Genomic DNA, 23,707 nt, shown 5'->3' on the forward strand with positions numbered 1-23,707 from the left:
AGGGTTGCGGGTGGAGGGGAAGTCGTGGGGGGGGGAAGCCTTTGTAATCCATAAGCTGTACTTTGGAAATTTATATTCATTAAATTAAAAAAAATTTTTTTAAATTAAAATAAACAAAAAAATACAATAATAATAATAATAATAATAATAATATACTATTTGGATTTTGGCTGACACATCAAGCTGTATGACAGCCCAAAAAGGAAGCAATGTTTATTTGTAAAATTCATCCTTCTTATAAAATTTATTTAATTTATTTGAACAATGGAGAGAGAAACAGACAGACAATGCTTCTATCCACTGGTTTACTTCCCAAATTCTCACAACCAGGACTAGGCCAAGATGCATATCTGGGGAGCCATGATCACAATCCAGGTCTCCCATGTGGGTGCATGAACCCAGTTAACTGAGCTACCACTGCTATCTCCCAAGGTCTACAATTAGCAGGAAGCTGGAGTCAGGAACCAGAGGTAAGTATTGAATCCATGCACTCAGTGTAGGATGGAGGCATCCAAATTGCTAGGCTAAATGCCCACTCTCTCTATACATATGTGTGCATATATATATACACACACACTTTTTTTTTAATTTGTTTAATGCAAAGTAATAATTTTTGGCTGCTGTCACAAAGAATTCTTGACTGCTCCCTATTTATCCCAACTCACTACTTAGCTATTTTGCAAGTAAGTCAGGGTAGTAACAGACTATTACTCTGATAATCTTGCTACTAAAAGAAGTTAAAAGAAATCCCTTGTTCAACAGTAACTGCTGTCTCCATTTCCATATGTTTAGCACCTATATAGTTCTGAGTTGGGAAGAGCAACCAATCAATACTACAAAAATAGGAGCCAGCACTGTGGTGCAGCGGGTTAAAGCTCCAGCATCCCATATAGGCACAAGTTCGAGTCCCAACTACTCCACTTCCAATCCAGCTCCCTAAAATCGTGCCTGGAAAAGCAGCAGAGGATGGCCCAAGTCCTTGGGCTCCTGTGCCCATGTGGAAGATCCAGAAGAAGTTCCTGGCTTCAGATCAGCTCAGCTCAAGCCGCTGAGGCCATTTGGGGAGTGAACTAGCAAAAGGAAAACCTCTCTCTCTGTCTCTAACTCTCTCTGTAACTCTTTCAAATTAATAAAATAAATCTTAAAAAAAAAAACTAGAAAAATAGCTTTATATTTTGAATTATTAGGTAATAAAAAAAGGAAGGAAAAATATTATCGAAGACTGAAGGCTAAATTAAAATAAAAAACACAGGAATGTGAGGCTTTCTTTATCCTCTACATAGGAAAACAAGTACTGAAGAACTTTCTAAGATGATAGCAGAAAGCAAAGAAAGACCTACAGAGAAGTTACATAAAGTCACGGGGGACAGCATGCCCCTACAGTGAATAGATTAGTCCAGAAATTACAAACTCCCAAGGCCAGAAATTAAACCAAATTTCAGTTCCCAATGCAGTAAAATTAAACCTTTGCTTCCTCTACTGCCCCTGCATAGAAGGAAAATCTCTTTTGCTTTCAAAAGACACAATTTTCTTCACCAATGTAAAGACTCAATATACTAAGTAGCACAAATACACTGGGTATAGCCAAGGAGCTAAATATGGTATTGATATGTTAGGAACAAAAAAAGGAAATACAAACTAGAGTCACTAAAGAAGCATAAACTGTGTTTCCATGTACCAGGCATGTACTAATAATGAATAATAAGCAAAAAAATAGTCCATTTACCCACTTACTATATATATATATAGTAAGTGGGTAAATATATACATATATATATATATATATATATATATAATTGCTGTATGTCAACTACAGGGTTATACCCTGAAGATTCAATGATAAAAAGATTTCAATGAAATCCATATATAGCTTTTTCTTAACACACAAAATTTTTACACAGAAGATTCTTAACACCCAAGATTCCTTCATTTACACGGATACACATACACAAGGGGGTTTCAAAAGGCCATGAAGAAGAGAGTATTTGGCTTAGTGGTTTAAGTATACCACTTGAGGCACCCTCATCCCACATTGGAGTCCACGAGTCTGAGGCCCAGCTCTGGCTCCTGACTCCAGCTTCCTGTTAATTCCGGAATCCTGTTAATTGGGAAGCAGCAAGTGATGGCTCAAATAATTGGGTCCCTGCAATCCACGTAGAAGACCCAAATTGAGTTCTCAGTTCCTGATTGCAGCTGGCCCAGCCCCAGTCATTACAGGCATTTGGAGAGTGAACTAGCTGATGGGAGATCTGTCTGTCTCTCTGTCTCTCTCTGTGTATCTCTGTCTCTCAAAAATTTATATTTTTTAAGATGTTCACAGAAAGTCTGCATTTTTTATTTCAGAGAGAGAAAGAGAGCTCCCCCAACAGATGGCTACAACCACTAGGGTTGTTGGGGAGCCAAAGCCAGCAAATGGGAACTGGATACAGGTCCCCATGTGGGTGGCAGGCACTTAAATACTTGAGCCATCATCACCGCCTCCCAGGGTTTGCATTAGCAGGAAGCTAGAGTCAGGAGTTGGAGCTGGGAATTGAACTCAGGAAGCAGGTGTCTCAATCATTAGGCTAAACTGCTTCCCAGGCTCTCTTTTAATTTTGATTTTCCACAAACATCTTAAAGTCCATATATATATAATATATATAACATATATATTATATATACTTATATATGACATAAGATCATAATTTTATAAAATTTCATAAAAGACACCAAGAAACAAAAACAATCTCAGAAACCTCATTTGTATTGTTCTGAGATTCTTAAGTACTTAAAACCCACTTGTATAATAAACACTCTCCAACAATTCCAAACCTACTGTTATAAACCTAGGAAAATTTATGGTACAAACCATAGCAACATATGGCTTCATTTCCCATGCCTGTAGATTTGTATTATCTATTATTACAGGAGATACTTTCTTTTCAAATGCTTCTTTTGCTGAAAAATACAACAAAAAATATTACTTATAATAATATTAAGTATTACCTTCATTTTTTAAAAATCTGATCTTACTTTCACAATTTGAACACTATGGGCATGTGATAATTTTACTTAGTACATAAAAACACAGGTAAATGTTGAATAATAAGTACTGAATTTATATAGTAATCAGAGAAAATTATATCATGCTAAAAGCAACATGTTATCCTGAACTGGATTCTGAAATACAAAAGGACCTAACTGGAAAAAATAAAAGTACAAGGGCCAGCACTGTGGCACAGCAGGTTAAAGCCCTGGCCTGAAGCACCAGCATCCCATATGGGCACCGATTCTAGTCCCGGCTGCTCCTCTTCCTATCCAGTTCTCTGCTATGGCCCGGGAAAGCAGTGGAAGATGGCCCAAGTCCTTGGGCACATGAACCCACATGGGAGACCCAGAAGAAGCTCCTGGCTCCTGGCTTCAGATCAGCACAGTTCTGGCCATTGCGGTCATCTGAGTGAATCAGCAGATGGAAGACCTCTTTGTCTCTACCTCTCTCTGTAACTCTTTCAAATAAATAAATTAAAAATAAATTAAAAAAAAAAAAGAGAGAAAGTACAGAGTTTAGTCCTGGCTTTGGCCTGGCCCAGCCCCAGCCATTGGAGTGAACCAGTGGATGGAAGATATCTCTATCTCTCCACAACCCCCCATCCCATCTATTAGTCAGTCTTCCCATTAAACAAATCTCAAAAAAAAAAAAAATCTATAGAAAATGTTCTCTATATCAAGAAACCTCCACTAAAAAAAATACTAGGCAAATGTCTTTTTAAAAGATTTATTGCAGGAGCCAGCATCGTGGCATAGCTGGCAAAGCCACCACCTTGACACCAGCATCTCATATGAGCACCAGTTTGTGTTCCAGCTGTTCCACTTCTGATCCATCTCCCTGCTAATGGCATGGGAAAAACAGCAGAAAGTTTGGGCCCTTGCCACCTACATGAGAGACTTAGAAGATGCTCCTGGCTTCCACCTGGCCCAGCCCTGGCCATTGAGACCATTCGGGGAGTGAACCAGCAGATAATAATCTCTCTCTCTCTTTCTCTGTCTCTCCCTTTCTCTGTAACCTTTTCAAATAAATAGATAATTCTTTGAGTAAATACAGAAATAAATAAATATTTACTTATTTGAAAGGCAGAGAGACAGAGAGGGAGAGACATAGACAGAAAGAGATCTCCCATCTGCTGGTTTACCCTAAATGGCTGCAACAGCCAGTGCTGGGCCAGTCTGAAGGCAGGAGCCCAGAACTCCATCAAGGTCTCCTACACAGGTTACAGGGGCTCAAGCACTTGAACCATCCTCTACTGCTTCCCCAGCTACATTAGCAGGGAGCTGGAATGGAAGCAGAGCAGCAACTGTTGTGGCCATAGATTTTTTTTTTTAAGATTTATTTATTTATTTGAAAGAGTTACAGAGAGAGAGAAGGAGAGGCAGAGAGAGAGAGAGAGAGAGGGATCTTCCATCTGCTAGTTCACTCCCCAATTGACCGCAATGGCAAGAGCTGTGCTGATCCAAAGCCAGAAGCCAGGAGCTTCTTCTGGGTCTCCCACGTCGGTGCAGGGACCCAAGGACTTGGGCCATCTGCCACTGTTTCCCAGGCCATAGCAGAGAGCTGGATCAGAAGTGGAGCAGCCGGGACTTCAACCGGTGCCCATTTGCGCTAGCCCCGTGGGCATGGATAAAAACCATGTTCATATGGGATGGTGGCATCAAAGGCCATGGCTTAACCCACCTGACCACAATGTCAGCTCCTACACAAATCATTTAACATTTAATGATAAAGTCATCTTTGGTGAACAGACTGTTATACTAATATGGAAACTACAGTTTTACCTAAGAATTTCCTGCAAATTCAGTTTGAAGAGAATCACTGTTACACTATCCTCTATAAAAATTAAACCAACCTAGGTAACATCAGTAGTTAACAACACAAATTCCACTTTAGAAAACAGACCAGAACATACCAGTAATATCCACTTTAGAAAACAGAGACCAGCACATACCAATAACCGCCTGGAGCTACTCTGAGATCCAAGTAGAAAATTGGATTTACTTCTGACAAGATTCTCATTCATTCAATAAATTTAAACATGTTATGCAATGTTGTAAGTATCTTACAAAAAAAATCTCTTTTACTTCCCAAAACATCCCTATGAGGTAATATTATCTTATTTACCTCTTAGTATGTAACATAAGAATTAGTGTTAAGTATGGTTTTAATTTCATATGTATTTATAGGTATAGGAATAAAGTTAATTACATATTTTTTAAAGTTGTATGTCTCTCAAAACACTAACATTCAGCAAAATTTTTTTTCTAATTTTTATTTAAGAAAGAGAGCATGTGTGTTGAGAAAGACAAAGTTCCCATCACTCACTCCCCAAAGGCTCTCCAACAGCCTGGGATTGGCTAAAGCCAGAGCCAGGAGCCAGGAACACAATTCAGGTCGCCCACATAGGTGGCAAGAACCCAATCACTCAAGTCACCATTGTTGCCTCCCAGGGTCTGCACTGGCAGGATGCTTGGAGTCAGGAGCCAGAGTTGGGAAGCAAACACAATTATTCTAATGTGGGACATGGGCATCTCAGCCACTTGGCTAAACACCTGCTCTGAATTTTTTGCTCTAAATTTCTCTTAATATTACCCAGAATCAGGTTCTATTCTTACCACGATTTTGGTTCCATTCATGTGCTTCTCCTAAGTACTTTACATCAAACTGGTACTGTCCATTTATGTAAAAATAATCATCAGTACTAAGAATGATTCCATTTGGATTATCTTCTTGCAAAGTCCTGTAAATGATAAATGAAATTGTTTTCATTAATTTTTCTAATTCTTATAATCATAATTCAAAAAAATATTCAAGCACTGTCATTTAAAATAGAGAATATTGTGATAGTCATATAAATTATATTAAAAATCCTCTAAGCAGGGGTTTAACTCCCAAAAAAGACAACCTAAGGCAGGCCTATCTTGCTTTATTTATTTATTTTATTTTTTATTTTTTAATTTATTTGACAGGTAGAGTTATAGACAGTGAGAGAGAGAGACAGAGAGAAAGGTCTTCCCTCCATTGGTTCACTCCCCAAATGGCTGCTCTGGCCGGCGCTGCGCTGATCCGAAGCCAGGAGCCAGGTGCTTCCTCCTGGTCTTCCACGCGGGAGCAGGGGCCCAAGCATTTGCACCATCCTCCACTGCACTCCCGGGCCACAGCAGAAAGCTGGACTGGAAGAGGAGCAACCAGGACTAGAAATCATTTAACAGTTAACGATAAAGTCATCTTTGGATACTGGCGCCACAGGCGGAGGAGTAACCAAGTGAGCCATGGCGCCAGCCCTCTATCTTGCTTTACGTAAATGATTATTCAAGGCTTTTCAATGTTACAAAGATCTTTAACTATGAAAGTCTGAATATTAATAAATTTTTATTTATCAAGAAAACCTGCTAACTCAAAACATTTCAGAACTTTTACCAGTCACAGGCACTCTCCTTACCTCATTACTTGACACACTGATCTACTTCATCAAAATAGGCAAAAACTAAGACCCTTTGCATAATGCTATACTTTTAATAAGTGAATAAAAATGTATTAATAGATTATTAGTAATAATCTATTATTATAATATTCTTACGGAACATAAGAATTAGTGTTAAGTATGGTTTTAATTTCATATGTATTTACAGGTATAGGGATAAAGTTAATCACATTTTTTTTAAAGTTGTATGTCTCTCAAAACACTAACATTCAGCGAAATTTTTTTTCTAATTTTTATTTAAGAGCATGTGTTTGAAGACAAATAATTTGTCTAAGTAATAATTAAATAATTAAAATAATAAATAATAAATAATTAAAATTTAGAAACTGAAGATAGTTTTGTGGTTTGCTTTTTGTTTTTCATTTTTCTCTTTGACATTTCTCTTTCCTGATTCTGGAATTTACCTTCTACAGAAGTGGAATACACACAAACTCAACAAAAAAAAAATCCACAGATACTGCATTGCCCTCAATCTTAACCATTTATAAAATATTACCACTTACTCTTTTCCTCCTAATATATGTATAAACATATCTAAAGGTAAAATTCATCTTTTGAATTTATCTATTAGCATCTATCAAGTCCCAAGCACCGTTTTAAGCACTGAATACACATCCACAATCAAAAACTTTGCCCTCAAGGAGCTAACATTCTAGAGAAAGTTCACCTGACCCTGACGCCTGTATTTAACCTCCTTTAAGCTTTCGCTCCTGACACTTCCTCTTCTCAGCTATCTGTGGAGATCCTTTTCAGCTATTACCCAGCTTCTTTCCCTTCACTGCTTTGTGCTCAACGCCTCCTTAATCCTTTGTTTTCTATCCTCACAGGACAATGAAACAGTTTTTTAGATATCCATTCATGACCTTCTTTCCACAAATAATATATATATATATACATATATATTTAAGTTTGTTTATATTTGAAAGGCAGAGTTACAAAGAGAGGAGGATAGACAGAGAGCAAGAGAGATTTTCCATCTACTGATTCACTCCCCAAATGGCTGCAAATGGCCAGGGCCAGCCCAGGCAAAAGCCAGGAGCCCAGAACTCTATGTGGGTCTCCCATGTGGGTGTAGGGGTTCAAGGACTTAGGTCATCTTCCACTGCATTCCCAGGGGCATTAGCAGGGAGCTGGATCCCAAGTATAGCAGCCGGGACTCCAACCAGCACCCATACGGGATGCTGGCATCACAGGCGGCTGCATAACCCAACACCACAACACTAGCCCCAAAACCACACATTTCTAAAACTTACTTAATAACACACCATAATCTCAAATTTCCAGCTACCAGTAGAATTCATACATTTAAGACTTTCCAGGGCTGGCATGATGGTGTAGCAGTTAAAGCTGCTACCTGCAATGCAGGTATCCCATATGGGTGCTGGTTCAAGACCCAGATGCCTCGCTTCCAATCCAGCTCCTGCTAATGCGCCTGGGAAAGCAGCAGAGGATGCCCCAAGTGCTTGGGCCCCTACCACTCATGTGGGAGATCCAGAAGTTCCAGCTCCTGGCTTTGGCCTGGCCCAACCCAGGTCATTGTGGCCATTTGGGGAGTGAACCAGCAGATGGAAGATCTCTCTCTCTCTTAACCTTCCTCCCTCCTCTCTCTCAATCTCTGTCTCTTGCTCTCTCTGTATAGCTCTGACATTCAAATAAATACATAATTTAAAAAAAAAAAAAAAAGGCTTTCCATCCATGAATTCAAAATCCACTATGGCTCTTTAACTTTATGATCAAAGTCGAACTCAAATTAGTTCACAATCTTGGAATATCTTTAACTGCTTTTCTTCCTTTCCACCTCTCAAAAAGATATTTCAAGACAATAAAAATTCCATAAAAATTTCTAAGGAAAACAGTGTTACTAGCTAGTAAAGAGAAAGGATTTTAGAGGTTATTAAGCATCTCTATTAAGCAAAGCATTTTTCATATCTATACTATCCATCCAGATTCATGCATTATACTCTTTTTTAAAACTCAAATAAAACCTCATACCTTGCCAAGTAAGATTTTCCTGATCCTGGAAGCCCTCGGAGAAGAACAAGAACTAGTCCAACATAAGATGTCGTCTTCTTTCTTACAGTCTGAGGCGCTGGAGTTTCTTGTACTTGATAAGCACTTGTTCCCTCTTTATTTCTCCATATCTTTGTTGGGGAAGGATGAGAAATAATCGAGGGTGGAAACGTGTAGTTGACAGGTCTCCAGTGTGCAGCTGTGGTTACCACAGGGGCTACAAAGCCATGGTTTCCTTGGAAGAGGTCAAAAGCAGGAATCATTGGATTCCACATGGGTGGAGGTGGAGGCGGCGGCAGCAGTAAAGGGAGAGGGGTAAGTACTGGACAGTAATTCACATCCTTCCCCTTTGGTGGCAGGTCAGTATGCTTGTGTGGTTTGAAATTGAACCCTTCAGGAGACACAAACACATCTGAAACAGAAGTGGATTTCTGGTCCCCACCTGTACCTGGTATATCAAGCCCTGGATTTTGCATAGGAAGATTTAAAGGGGCCTGAAGTTCATTGGCATCAGACTCTAAAAGAGTTTGACAGAACTGAGTCTCGACACACTCAGATTCTAAAAGCTCGTTCTGTCTTTGATTCAGAGTGCTACAATCCACAATAGAGTCACTTGCTAGATTTAAAGAACTATGAAGAACAGAATCTTCTGGGTAATTATCTTCCAATGCCAATATGCTATCTTTTGTAAAACTTTTTGGCTCATTCAATGCCATATGTGAAGTTAATGTGTTTGAACTCAAAGTAGAGGCAGAATTCTCTAAATTTTCCCTGTCCAAATCCATATTCTGTGTAGAAGGAATAGGAGTCATATTGTTTGAATCTGAATTTATAAATTCTCTTGGGCCATTAAGACTATTCACATCTTGCAAAGGCAAAAAAGAGTATACTTGGTCATCAGAAGAAGAGTTTAATTTCTCAAAAGCATTCTGTATTAAGGAATCCAGGTCTTCCGTCAGCTGCATGTCCAAAAATGAATCCATTTTTGAATCTTCACTCTCTTCTTCAAGAGGATACTTCTCCATTATTTCACTTCCTGCTGCACTTACTTGGTTCTCAGGAACAACAAAGCTTTGTGAAGTTGATTCTTCTATCTTGGCATCAGTGGCTGATAGTTCTAACAGACAATCCATGGCATTTTCAACTGTATAACAATAACAACAACAACAAAATATATATAGATAGAAAAAAATATAATTTTATTAAAACTTAGGAAAATTATACTAGTTTTTGCATTGAATGGAACACAAAGAAATTTATAAATATTCAGATCACTTTTTAAAAATTGATATTTTACTAATCTATCAAGTCTATATTGTGAGACACTTCAATGATGGAAATATACAATGCTGTTCTTTCAGATAAACAGTAATAAACTATCATTAAGCACATATTCTTTGATGAATTTATTGAGTAAATGTGTAAATATCCATAATGAAATGTATTGGGGTTATTTACAAAGGTCCTAAAACCAGTTAATTTATTCAACAAGTGCTTACCTCTACAAGTCCTTTTAAGTATTAAGTATCCTCCTAGCAAATTTAAATTTGTATGATCTGTGCTGTCAATTTCACTTAATACAAAAAAGATTTATGAGCATGCACTACATAACAGAAATACTTTGTACAAAATGACTAAGACATAAACTTTATTATACTCAAGAGATTTCTGCAATCTAAAGGAAGAGATCAAAGATAATTACAGTCATCCCTCAGTACCTGTGGGGGATTGCTTCCAGGACTCCCCTCAGACACCAAAATCTGCAAATGGTCACGTCCCTTATATAAAAGGCACAGTATTTACATATTATCTACAGCATCCTCTTATATATTTTAAGTCATCTCTAATACAATGCAAATGCTATGTAAATAATTGCTGAATTGAACTGTTTAGGAAATAATGACAAGAACAAAATCTGTATATGTTCAGTATAATTTGTTTTGTGTATTTTCAATCTAGTTGCTTGAATTCATGCATGTAGTACCCAAAGATACAGAGGAATGACTGTATATCAGGAGATAATCACATCATGAAATAATACATTTTAAATAATACACACTTTTGATAATGTACAAATGCCATACCAGCACAGAGGAGAATAAGAAAAGATTTCACATAAGGTGATACATAAATGGGAATTCGAAAATTAAAAAGCAACTTGCCAAAGGGGAAAATGCAAACGCAGGCTTGAAAATGCAAAGCATATTTTAAAGTGTTAACAGAAAATGGCTGGAGTGTGGGCACAGTGTATGCAGGTAGATAAAGAGAACAAGATAAAATGGGAGAGGGAGAGTGGGTGAAACTGAGAAGGGTCCTACCAAAGTCATGCTAAGTAATGTTAGTGTTATTGCTTAAGAGAACTTGAAAGGAAAATACCAGTCATAGCATTTGTGCCAGAAGTACTATACAAATCACCTCACTGAATCCTCAACTAATACTATGAGGTATATTATTCCTAGCATATGGATGAAGAAAATGAAGTTCAAAAAGTACATTAACTTGCCCAAGTCACACAAATAGTAAGTGACAGAGCCAGAACTGGTGTGTCTGACTCCAATGCTGAGCTCATTCTGTTAGGATACAAATAGAGCCATTAGCATTTTTAAACATTTGAAATTTGGGAACTTTTGTTTTTGTTTTTGTTTTGTTTTGTGTTTTTCTTTCTTTCTTTTTCTTCTTTAAGGAGCCAGGTCTGTAAACAGCACAGCAGAGTAATAGTAGCTCTGGTCTGGAGTCAGAATACCAGCATTTAAATCCCTACTTGCTGGCTATGACACTTTAAAGAAATTAGTTAACTTTCCTAAGCCTCAAGCCTCTCATTTATAATATGGGGATAATAAAAGTACCTACCTCATAGGCTGTTGTGAGGATTAAATGAGATAATCCATGAAAAAGTGTTGTACACAAGGACTGGCACCTAGTAAGCACCCAATTAATGTTCCCTTAAGAAGAAAAACAAAGAGGGATTGGAGGGGCAAGCCTGGTAGAAAGACCAATTAGGAGATCATAGCAACACTATAAAGGCTAGATGCCCTACAAATGGGAATAAGGAAGAAAAAAATAAAAAGAAAACAAATACAAGAGATATTTCTATGAAAAAAACTACGTGACAGAAAAACCAAAAGAGATCAAATAAAAAATTGACAAGTGTATAAGTGATAAAACATTAAATAAAAATAAATGATTGGGATAGTTATTACACAAAAGAAAAACCCTTACATAGACTGTTGAAAAAAACTAAAACAAAATAACAAATAAAAATGAAGAGCTTACACAAAAATGTAATAATTAATGAATAATTGGTATAAAAATATTCTATATCTATTTATTTAAAAAAAGAACAAGAAAAGGTACAATTTTATTCCTATCAATATCTTCAAATAACACTACACAATAATGAAAATGTTGTGGTAAACTACTACATTTATCCAGTACTGGTATTACAAATTACAACACCTTGTTAGTACTCAATTTAGCAGTATATTTCCAAAAGCTAAAAGTGTTCTTACCCTGTGATGCAAGAAACTAAAACTTTCAGACTAAGAAAGAAAAGCCAAAAGAAGAGAAAAGGCTATTTTTACCAACATATTCTCTACCATATTTGTTATCCATGAAAAACTTAGATATAAAAAATCAAAGTACAATTCTGTGGAGTACCAGAAAATCATTTAAAAATACACATAAAGACTGCAGCAACACTGCAAAAAAAAAGAGTATAAAATCTCATCCATTCTAGTATTCAAACTACTCAGAATATCAAATATTTACAGGATCTATAGAATATCCTAGAAAAGAAAAATAAGGGTTTTGTTAAGATATAGGATAAAATACTTTACTTAAAATTCCCCATTGATGTGCTAGATATGCAATAAATACAGAGACATAAAAATAACAAAATAAAAAGGTTTAAGTCACAAAACTCTATATACTATCATTTCTGGGACCACAAGTACTGCTGAAACCTGGTTTTCTTCACATATCATAACCAGATAGGTAAGATATGCTCACACTACAAATCACACAATGATTAAAAACAGAAATTCATTATGCATTACCAAAAATTCCCAAGTCTAAATTCATTTTACCTTATATTAAACATAGTCACGATGACAATACTGAGCATCAACATTTAATTTATTCACACAGTCAACATACTGATTGATTCTTCTCTATCTGCAAACATATTTCTAAATAATTTATTACGTTATTCAAAACTTACTATACTGACAACAAAAATCAAATACTTGAATCCTCACCTAAAGAGTTCTATAAGGTACAATCTATGAGTTTTCTTGTTAACAGATAAGTAAACCAAGATTTAGAGATGTAGGTGGCAAAGCTGGAAATCCAACCCAGGTGTCTTGACCCCAAAGCCAATATATTACTCTACTAGCCTCAATTCTTAATCAACTCCTATTTCCATAACTATGATTACCTACTCATTCAACAAGTAATTACTAAGCTCCTACTATGGGTCATTTGCTATGTTAAGTACTAGAAATATAGCAATAAAACAGAAGTTTTTTAAAATCTCTGTCTTTATGGAGCTTACATTCTAGGACATAGGTTGCTAATTGTTTAAGATTTTGTTTCCCAGGGGATAAATAATATATGGAAACATTTTTGATTGTCACAAATGGAGGGGGTAGGGTGACAGGAGTACTGGCATCTAATGGTTACAGCTCAGGATGCTGCCAAATACCCTATAACACATGGGAGAGCCACTCACAAAAAGAAATATCCAGTCCAAAATGTCAATAGTTCCAACCTGTTCTAGAGGGAAGATAAAAACACAAATGCAGCAGATGATACCTATATTTACATCTTATATCTAAAACTGTACAATTCTTAAGATCAGAAACTATGCTTGATTCTTCTTCACAACCCTCATAATACCAAACTTAGGACCTTGTCCACAGCAGGGGCTTAATAAATGATGAACAGATCAACAGAAAGTCATTTTTCTATTTTAATACTGGTCATGGCATAATACATGATGAAGTCTTCTTAAAAGATGCAAAGCGTTCAAACTAAACTTTTTCTCACCTTTGAAATCACATTCAGAAAGCATCAAATACACTACATCAGGATCCAGATCAGAAAACATCTCTGACATACTGGTGAAGAGTTCTTCCTGATCAATTTTTGTCTCACATATGGAAGGGAGAGCAGTGGTTGGCTCTTCATGACTAGCAACACCAGACACGACAACTTCCTTAGGGTTGGCAGTCTTCCGAAAAGGATTTCCCCCAAGATTTCTCCTTCTCCTTGGCATTCTGACTTCCAAAACTAAAATGTTTCCCTTTTTTTTTTTTTACAAAAAATCTTCGATATTTAAGTCATAATTCAAATAAAACAGGGTTAAGTATCTTGCACAATCCAGTAGTAATAGGACCTAAAATAGAAAGCAAGTAAAAACACTCAGACCATAGAATTATACTTCCATTTCTAAAATCAGAATGACAACTTAACTCTAACAAAGTACCACCATCTCTGGCAGCAAAGCCAAAAATCAAACAACTTCTCTCCAAAATATTCAGGCTTTACCAAGATTGACCAAGTTAGAAATTAAGATACTAACAGAATATAACACTTTAGAACAGCGAGTATACTGTTTCAATACCATTACTTCATTTATTAACAACACAAAATAGTATCCATAAATGTAATTAAATAATACCTACTAAACACTTACAACGGGATGTCTAATACGCACCAATGTATCATACACTTAACATGTTCAAAACTGCACACCTGCTCTTCCCAGTCTTTCTCATCTTGGCTAATCAAACTCTACCCTTCCAATGACTCATGTAAAAATTATGGAATAATCCTTGACTCTTCATCCCACATCCAACTGGTAAGCCAATTTTGTCAATGCAATTTACAAAATGTATCCAGAATATGATGGCTCCTCACAATCTCCACTGCTGCACCCTCAATGTGGCTATCACAACCTCTTGCCTAGATTACTCAGACTAACCAATCTCCCTGCCACCACCCTTACCACTTGAGTCTATTTAGCACAAAAGCCAGAGTGACTCAGTTAAGCTACAGATTGAATCATGCCTCTTTTCTGCTACACTACCCACTAGCTTTCCATCTCACTCAGGATAAAAGACAGAGCCCTTAAAATGGCCCACAATCCAGACAAGCTAACGTTAACTCTCTACTGTCATCCCTAAATCTTCATTTCCTGATCCGTGCAACTCAAACCATACTTCACACTTGGCCTTCTTGCTTTTCTTAAGCTACACCAGTCATGTTCCTACCTGGGAATCTTTTCTACTTGGTTCTCTCTTCTTACACTCTCTCCCTCCCAGCTATCTGTAAGACGTACTCCCTTACCACCTTCTTCTCATTACTCATGTGACTGTCTCAGGAACTCAAACGCCCAACATAGTTTAGCCAGCCCTCTTTCCTACTTGACTTTTCTCCATAGGACTTATCACTTTCAACATAGTACACTTTTATTTATTTATTGTACTTATTACCCATACTCCAGTAAATGGTAAGCTCCACAAGGGCAGGGACTCATAGCTGGAGTAGAACTAAGGTCTATACTTCTATTTTATCACGTGGATGAGGCTGATAAGCATTTCAGAACTAAACGTCTGGGTGGGTGTTTGGCACAGAGGTTGAATTGCCACTTGGGATGCCCACATCTCTTATCAGAGTGCCTGATTCAAACCCTAGCTCCACTTCTGATCCAGCTTCCTGCTAATGCACACCCTGGAGACAACAGGTAATGGCTCAAGGACTTGGGTGCCTGCCTCTCATGTGGGAGACCTGCATGGAGTTCCTAGCTCCTGGCTTTGACCTGGCCCAGCCCCAGCTGTTGCAAGCATTTGGAAGGTGAGGCAGCATTTGGAAGACCCCTGTTTCTCCCTATCACTCTTACAAATAAATAAATAAATCTCTAAAAAAGAAACAAACAATAGCAAACCAACACTGAATATGTTAAAAAAAAAAAAGAAAGAAAGAAAGAAAGAAAGAAAGAAAGAAAAAGAAACTTGACCTCAGTTTCAGTCTACAGAAAAATTAACTCAAAATGAATGGTCGAGTGAGTTAAGCTGGCATCCCATATGAGCACTGGTTTGGGTGTTAGCTGTTCCAACTCCAATCCCACTCCCTATAATGTGCCTGGGATGGCAGTGGAAGATGGCTCCAGTATTTGGGTGCCTGCCACCACATGGGAGACCTGCATGGAGTTCTTGGCTCCAGGCTTTGATCTGGCCCAGCTCTGGCCATTACAGCCATTTGGAGACTAAACCAGCGGATGGAAGATCTCTTTCTTTCTCAGTCTCTCCCACTCTCTCTCTCTCTGAAACTCTGCCTTTCAAGTAAATAAATAAATCTTTTTAAAAAGTTGCATTCTTAAAAGCACCATACATACAAAACTTTTAGGGAAAAAAAGAATACCTTCAAGATCTAGGGCTATGCAAAAATATAAAAAGCACAATCTGCAAAGGAAAACCTGATAAATTGCACTTTATCAGAATAAAAACTTTTGCTCAGTGAAAGACCCTGTTAAGAGAATGAAAAGATAAGCCTTAGACTGGAAAGATATATCTGCATATCACACATGTAACTAAGGACTAGAATACAGACTAGATAAAAGGTTTATCACAATTCAGCAGTACTATGGTTGGCAAACATTAATTAAATATTTCAAAATAGTTAGCAGAGAAGATTTTGAATGTTCTCAACAGGAAGAAAGAATAAATGTCTAAGGTAATGAATGTCTTAATTACCCTATTCTGATCTTACACACTGTATACATGTCACACTGTACTCCCATAAATATGTATGACTACTATGTCTAAATTAAAAATTTAAATATTCTTAAGTTCAACAGTAAAAACAAAGCCATATAATCAAGAAATCAGCAAAAAATATAAAGAGGAAAAAAATTACACAAAGATTACATACAAATGGCAAGGCACAAAAAAATGCTCAGCATCATTAGGCATTAAGTAAATACAAATTAAAACTATAATGAGAAATTATTTACCTATCAAACAGACTAAAATTTAAAACAGTAGCAACATCAAATGATGGCAAGGTTTTGCAGAAACTAGACTGTCATGTCACTGATGGAAATGCAAAATGGTAAGTCATTCTGGAAAATATTTAGCAGTTTATTTAAAAAACTAAATCTGTAACTACCATACAACTCAGCAATTAGGCTTCTGGTATTTATCTCTGAGAAATGACAAACATATATTCACCCAAAAACCTATACACAAATGTTTACTTCAATTTAATTAAAAAAAAAACCCAAAAGTGAAAATAATTCATATGCCCTTTAATGAATAAATGGTTAAACAAACTACGATATATGTGTTTCATGAGATACAAGTTGACAATAAAAAATACAATATCAATATGTACAACAATCTGAATGAAATTCAAGAGAAGTATACTAAATAAAAAAAGCCAATCCTGAGTGGTCATTCAGTAACACTGAATACTCACTTGTGTAACATTCTTGAAATGACAAAATGACAGAAATGGAGAACAGATTATGGTGCCAAGCTCAGGGAGGGGGAGAATGGGGCGTGCTCTGACAGGACAGCTTGTAGGATCCTCGTGGTAACAGAAGTCATCTGCACCACACCATATCCTGGTTGTGATCTTGTATGATGGGGAAAACTGAGTGAAGAGCAGAGATTTCTCTCTATTGCTTATTACAGCCATGTGTGAATTTACATTATCTAAAAATGAAAAATTCATTTTGGATGAAGTACAAGTCATGTGCCACTTAAGGACATTTCAGTCAACAACAGATTACACTTACACTGCCTATTGACGTAGCCATCCTAGTTTGTGCAAGTGCACTCCATGATGTTTGCACAACAAGATCACCTGATGACCCATTTCTCAGAACACATCCAGGCGATGCATGATTGACTGTAAAATTGAAACTCAGGGCCGGTGCCGTGGCTTAACAGGCTAATCCTCTGCCTTGTGGCGCCAGCACACCGGGTTCTAGTCCCGGTTGGGGCGCCAGATTCTGTCCCGGTTGCCCCTCTTCCAGGCCAGCTCTCTGCTATGGCCCGGGAAGGCAGTGGAGGATGGCCCAAGTGCTTGGGCCCTGCACCCCATGGGAGACCAGGAGAAGCACCTGGCTCCTGGCTTCGGATCAGCGAGATGCGCCGGCCGCAGCGGCCATTGGAGGGTGAACCAACGGCAAAAGGAAGACCTTTCTCTCTCTCTCACTATCCACTCTGCCTGTCAAAAAAAAAAAACAAAACAAAAAACTCAGGCTCCAATCAAGCCAGCCACATTTTAAAACACTCAAAAGTCATGTCTGGGGCCGGCTCCGCGGCTCACTAGGCTAATCCTCCGCCTTGCGGCGCCGGCACACCGGGTTCTAGTCCCGGTCGGGGCACCGGATTCTGTCCCAGTTGCCCCTCTTCCAGGCCAGCTCTCTGCTGTGGCCAGGGAGTGCGGTGGAGGATGGCCCAAGTGCTTGGGCCCTGCACCCCATGGGAGACCAGGAAAAGCACCTGGCTCCTGCCATCAGATCAGCATGGTGCGCAGGCTGCAGCGCGCCAGCCGCGGCGGCCAGTGGAGGGTGAACCAATGGCAAAAAGGAAGACCTTTCTCTCTGTCTCTCTCTCTCACTGTCCACTCTGCCTGTCAAAAAAAAAAAAAAAGTTATGTCTGGTTAAGTGACTATCACACTGAACAGCACAAATAGTGCCAGTGCCAGCACTTTTCTGCATCAGTGCAGCGCTGCTCCAGACTGTGAGTTCCATGAGAAGAAAACAGCCATCTTAGGAAAGTGAGACATTTTATAAGAAAAAAATAAATAATAGGAAATCACAAATAAAAAAGTATACAGAGTGGGCATTTGGTACAGATGCATGTTTTCCACATCACTGTCTGGGTTCAAAGCCTGCCTCTAGCTCCTGACTCCAGTTTCCTGCTAATGGGGACCATGGGAAGCAGCAGGTAATGGTTCATATAGCTGGGTCCATGTGGGAGACCTAGATTGAATTCCTGGCTCCTGGCTTTGGCCTGGCCCAACCCTAGCTGCTTCAAATATTAGAGAAAACTAACATATGGGAACAGAACTCTTTCTCTGTGCCTGTCTATCTGTCGCTCCTTTTCTCTCTCTCTCTCTCTCTGCCTCTCAATTAATTAATTCAGTTTTTAAAAGTAGTCTATCTGGGCCAGTGTCACAGCTCACTAGACTAATCCTCCGCCTGCGGCGCCAGTATCCCGGGTTCTAGTCCCTGTCGGGGCGCCAGGTTCTGTCCCGGATGCTCCTCTTCCAGTCCAGCTCTCGGCTATGGCCCGGGAGGGCAGTGGAGGTTGGCCCAAGTGCTTCGGCCCTGCACCTGTATGGGAGACCATGAGGAAGCACCAGGCTCCTGGCTTTGGATCGGCATAGTGCGCCGGCCGTAGCGGCCATTTGGGGGGTGAACCAACAGAAGGAATACCTTTCTCCATCTCTCTCTTGCTCTCACTGTCTAACTCTGCCTGTTAAAAAAAAAAATATATATATATATATAGTCCATCTGTTAATATATATATTATATGTATATATAATGTATATATAATATATATATAGAAAGATTTTTATTTATTTGAAAGGTAGAGTTACAGAGAAATAGGAAGACACAGAAAGATCGTCCATCTACTGTTTCCCTCCCCAAATGGCTGCAATGGCTGACTGGGGCTGGGCAAGGCCAAAGCCAGCAGCTAGGAACAGCAAGTCTTCCATGCGGATGCAGGCGCCCAAGTACCTGGGCCATCTTCTGCTGCTTTCCCAGGCACATTAGCAGGGAGCTGGATTACAAGTGGAGCAGCCAAGATTGAAACAGCATTCATAGGGGCCGGCACCGTGGCTCACTTAGTTAATCCTCTACCTGCGGCGCCGGCATCCCATATTGGTACCGGTTCTTGTCCTGGCTGCTCCTCTTCCAATCCATCTCTCTGCTGTGGCCCGGGAGTGCAGTGGAGGATGGCCCAAGTCCTTGGGCCCCAGCACCCACGTGGTAGACCTGGAAAAAGCACCTGGCTCCTGGCTTCGGAACGGCGCAGCTGCAGCCGTTGCGGTCATTTGGGGAGTGAACCAATGGAAGGAAGACCTTTCTCTCTGTCTCTCCCTCTCACTGTCTGTAACTCTACCTCTCAAATAAATAAACAAAATCTTAAAAAAAAAAAAAAAAAGAAAAGAAAAGAAACAGCACTCATATGGGATCAGGCAATTGCAGGTGTAATGTACCTGTGTATCAAAAGCAAAATACAGAGAAACACACACAAAACACATGCAACTGTTTCCAATTTCTTTCTCACCAGTCTTTTTTATAAATACGATTTTAGTTCCATATTTCTACCACTACATTAAAATCACTCATCAAAATCATCATTGACTTACTTATTACAAAAGTCAATGATACAAGGCCCAGTTTAACCAGGAAGCTAGAGCAATTCTAAGTTTGTATTCTTAAACTATCTAATTATTAGAACAGAAGCTCCTCCTTAAAAAAAAAATAAAGAAAGAAGACAGAGAGAATGGGAGGAGAAGAAACAGTAAAGTACATAGAAGATGTGAGGCAGGCAACAAACAACACATTTACAGAACACTCTGCCCAATAACCACATATTCTTCCCAAGTACTCATGGAATTATGCCAGAAATCACTAGCAAAAACAACTAGAGCCAAATTGTTTGAGAATTAAGAAATATGCCTTATTTGTTGGCCAAAGAATTCACAATGTTGGTTAGAAAATATTTTGAACTAAATAAAAATTTTATATATTCACATGTAGGATACAACTAAAGTCTTGTAAAGAAGACAATATGAGGGATTCATACTCATGGAATATGAAGTTAAAAGAGAGGTTTATATTGGTGCAAAAAACTTGCAAAATTCATGCATACAGGAGCCTTCAAAAAGCTTACAGAAATGTGTTACTATTAAAAACAACAAACTATGACTTTGCATTTTTTTTGCTTCAAAATAAACTTATCATACCATTCCATTTTTCCATATACCACTTGAAGTAACCCCATACATGTAAATGCTTATCTCAGTAAAACAGAGGGGCCAGCACTGCGGCGTGGCAGGTTAAGCCTCCACCTGAGGTGCCAGCATCCCATATGAGTGTCTTTTCAAGACCTGCTGCTCCTTTCCATCTAGCTCTCTGCTAATGGCCTGAGAAGGCAGCAGAGAGGGCCCAAATTCTTGGGCCCCTGAACCCACGAGGGAGACCAGGAAGAAGTTCCAGGCTCCTGGCTTCGGCCTGGCCCAGCCTCAGCCATTGCGGCCATTTGGGGAACAGGGCAGCAGATGGAGGACTGTGTGTCTGTCTTTCCTTCTCTTTATTTCACTCTATCTTTCAAATAAATAAATAAATCTTAAAAAAAAAATCTCATGATGAAAACCACTAAACAAACTATCACAGAATAGAAAAAGAGAAAACATTTCCCAACTCACTTTATGAAGCCAGCCTGATCCTGATACCAAAACTGTACACAGGAATTAAAAGAAAAAAGTACAGGCTCATATTAGTCATGAAAATAGATGCAATGCTCCTAAACAAAATATTAAGGGACCAGCGCTGTCGTGTAGTGGATAAAGCTGCCGCCTGCAGTGCCAGCCTTCCATATGGGTGTTGGTTCTAGTCCCAGATGCTCCACTTTCGATCCAGCTCTCTGCTATGGCCTGGGAAAGCAGTATAAGATGGCCCAAGTGCTGGGGCCCCTGCCCCCTTGTGGGAGACACATGTAAAAGTAGCCTGAGGCAAGCATTACGCACAATACATTAAGCCACAACTAGAGGTGCCTACATCCTATTTTAGAGTACTGAATCCTAGACCAGCGCTGCTGCTCACTAGGCTAATCTTCCGCCTGCGGCGCCAGTATCCCAGGTTCTAGTCCCGGTTGGGGCACCGGATTCTGTCCCAGCTGCTCCTCTTCCAGTCCAGCTCTCTGCTGTGTTCCGGGAAGGCAGTGGAGGATGGCCCAAGTGCTTGGGCTCTGCACCTGCATGGGAGACCAGGAGGAAGCACCTGGCTCCTGGCTTCAGATCAGCGCAGCGCGACGGCAGTAGTGGCCATTTGGGGGGTGAACAAACGGAAGGAAGACCTTTCTCTTTCTCTTTCTCTCTCTCTCTCTCTCTCTAACTCTGCCTGTCAAAAAAAAAAAAAAAAAAAGTACTGAATCCTGGCTACTTTGCTTCCAATTCCAGCTTCCTATTTATGCATTTCAGATGCAGCATATAATGGCCCAAGAACTGGGTTTCTGACACCCATGTGGGAGATATAGATGGAATGCTGGCTTCAAGCTTCACCAGCCCTGGCTGTTGCAGGCATTTGGGAAGTGAATCAGTGAATGGAAGATCTCTTTCTCTCTGTGTCACTCTGCCTTTCTTTTTTGTTTTACAGGCAGAGTTAGACAGTGAGAGAGAGAGAGAGAGAGAGAGAAGGGTCTTCCCTCCGTTGGTTCACCCCCCTAAATGGCCACTACGGTAGGCGCGCAGTGTCCATCCAAAGCCAGGAGCCAGGTGCTTCCTCCTGGTCTCCCATGCAGGTGCAGGGCCCAAGCACTTGGGCCATCCTCCACTGCCTTCCCAGGCCACAGCAGAGAGCTGGCCTGGAAGAGGAGCAACCGGGACAGAATCCGGCACCCCAACCGGAACTAGAACCCCGGGTACCGGCGCCACAGGCAGAGGATTAGCCAAGTGAGCCGCAGTGCCAGCCATCACTCTGCCTTTCAACTAAATTAATTATTTTTAAAACTTACTCTCCACTACGTGGCTGTCCTAACTAAAGTCTCCACAAACTCAATTAATGGCAATTTCCAGATGCTAAAGCCAAAAACCTCCTCTTTTGCTCATATCTCAAATAATTAGGCAAATCTGCTAGTTTTACATTCAAAATACATTTATAATCCAAGCATTTCTCATCACCTCCACCAATGATATCTGAGTCAAAGGCAACAGCGATGGAGGTGAAGATGGTGGAATAGGGAGAGAGCTTACCACTCCAGTCTAGGAGAAGATAGTTGTAAAATAGTGGAGAGAGTGCAGTCTCAGGGAACAGTTAGGGAGAAAACGGCAGAGGAAACGCCACGCAAATTAGAGGGACACAGTTCACCTGCGGGGAGGGTGTGAGCCTGCACAAATCAGGACCCCAGCAGCCGAGAGCCTCCACACCAGCTTTGGAGAGAAGTGAGATCAGACTGTAGCAGCCCAAGCCACTAGCGATAAAGCTGCAGAAAAAGCCTGGAGGGAAACCAGCTTGGAACCCTGTGGGGGATATTGTCCTTGCCAAACTAGAGGAGAAAAAAGGGGGGGAGGGGCACATTTCTCTCTCCCTGATCACCCTGTCACAGCATCCTGTAACAAGCTGATAGAGAGCAGGTGCCATTTTGGACACACATAACAGCTACACCACCTCACGTCCACACCCAGCAACCAGCTGAGCTGAGAATCCTGAGTCTAGTAAGGAGAAATGAAGGGGGGCTGGGTGTTCATGACTGTGGGAGGCTTGTGTGTCAGGACTGGGAAAACACTAAGACTGTGGGGCCTTGAAAACACTGAGGATGTGTGGGAAGGCTCAGGGTGTGGCTGAGACTTTGGGCAGTCACTGTGGGAGACTCCACACCCTCAGGGCTCCCTGGTTCCCTTGTGAGACACACTGATGAAGAATCTGCTTCTACCAAGGACTGCATAGATCCTTTGTGTGCTCCTTGTGATAGTGTGGATGAATATTATACCCACTGGGGCTAGTGTCCAGGCACTGTCTCCTTTGAGGAGAGGAAATGAGCTGAGTCTATACTAACAGAACTGAAAAACCTCCCCTCAGATTAAAAAAAAGAGAGAGAGAGAGAGAGAGAGAGATTTACCATGCCCAACCTCGGTATCACCTTAACATTCCTTTCACCCTGGGGCATTGAACAGAGCTCCCTGGCCACACCCACCACAAGCCTCTAGGTATTCCCTGAAAGAAGACATTCCACTAATCTACACATAGTCCAAAGAAAAAAGCTGCCACAGCAAAAAACAACAACAAAAACACACAAAGAAACCAACAAGTATCTCCACAAACACCAAATAATAAACACACCAATTAAATAAACAAGAATAAGGAAAACAACAAGATGCCCCCAAAAGAATACACTTCAATATTAGATTGTGAAGATGAAGATTTTGAAGAAATGGAATT

General features: G+C 39.7%; 1 protein-coding gene across 9 annotated transcripts in view; it reads right to left on the reverse strand.

Moving 5' to 3' along the window:
• Window positions 1–23,707, reverse strand: part of N4BP2 (NEDD4 binding protein 2) — a 116,690-nt gene that overhangs the window by 67,849 nt on the left and 25,134 nt on the right. For 7 of the 9 annotated variants that reach the window (XM_062213804.1, XM_062213802.1, XM_062213803.1 and 4 more), the window contains 4 exons: window positions 13,569–13,917; window positions 8,505–9,666; window positions 5,644–5,768; window positions 2,849–2,937 (listed from right to left, as the gene is read on the reverse strand). In XM_062213804.1, coding sequence (XP_062069788.1) covers window positions 2,849–2,937; window positions 5,644–5,768; window positions 8,505–9,666; window positions 13,569–13,797 — 1,605 coding nt within the window. In that variant the 5' untranslated portion in view covers window positions 13,798–13,917. Of the gene's footprint in view, window positions 1–2,848; window positions 2,938–5,643; window positions 5,769–8,504; window positions 9,667–11,372; window positions 11,465–13,568; window positions 13,918–23,707 lie in introns of those variants that run through there. The other 2 variants (XM_062213810.1, XM_062213809.1) reach the window with 2 other exon arrangements.

This window comes from Lepus europaeus, chromosome 16 (genome assembly GCF_033115175.1).
Source record: "Lepus europaeus isolate LE1 chromosome 16, mLepTim1.pri, whole genome shotgun sequence".
Lineage (NCBI taxonomy): Eukaryota > Metazoa > Chordata > Mammalia > Lagomorpha > Leporidae > Lepus > Lepus europaeus.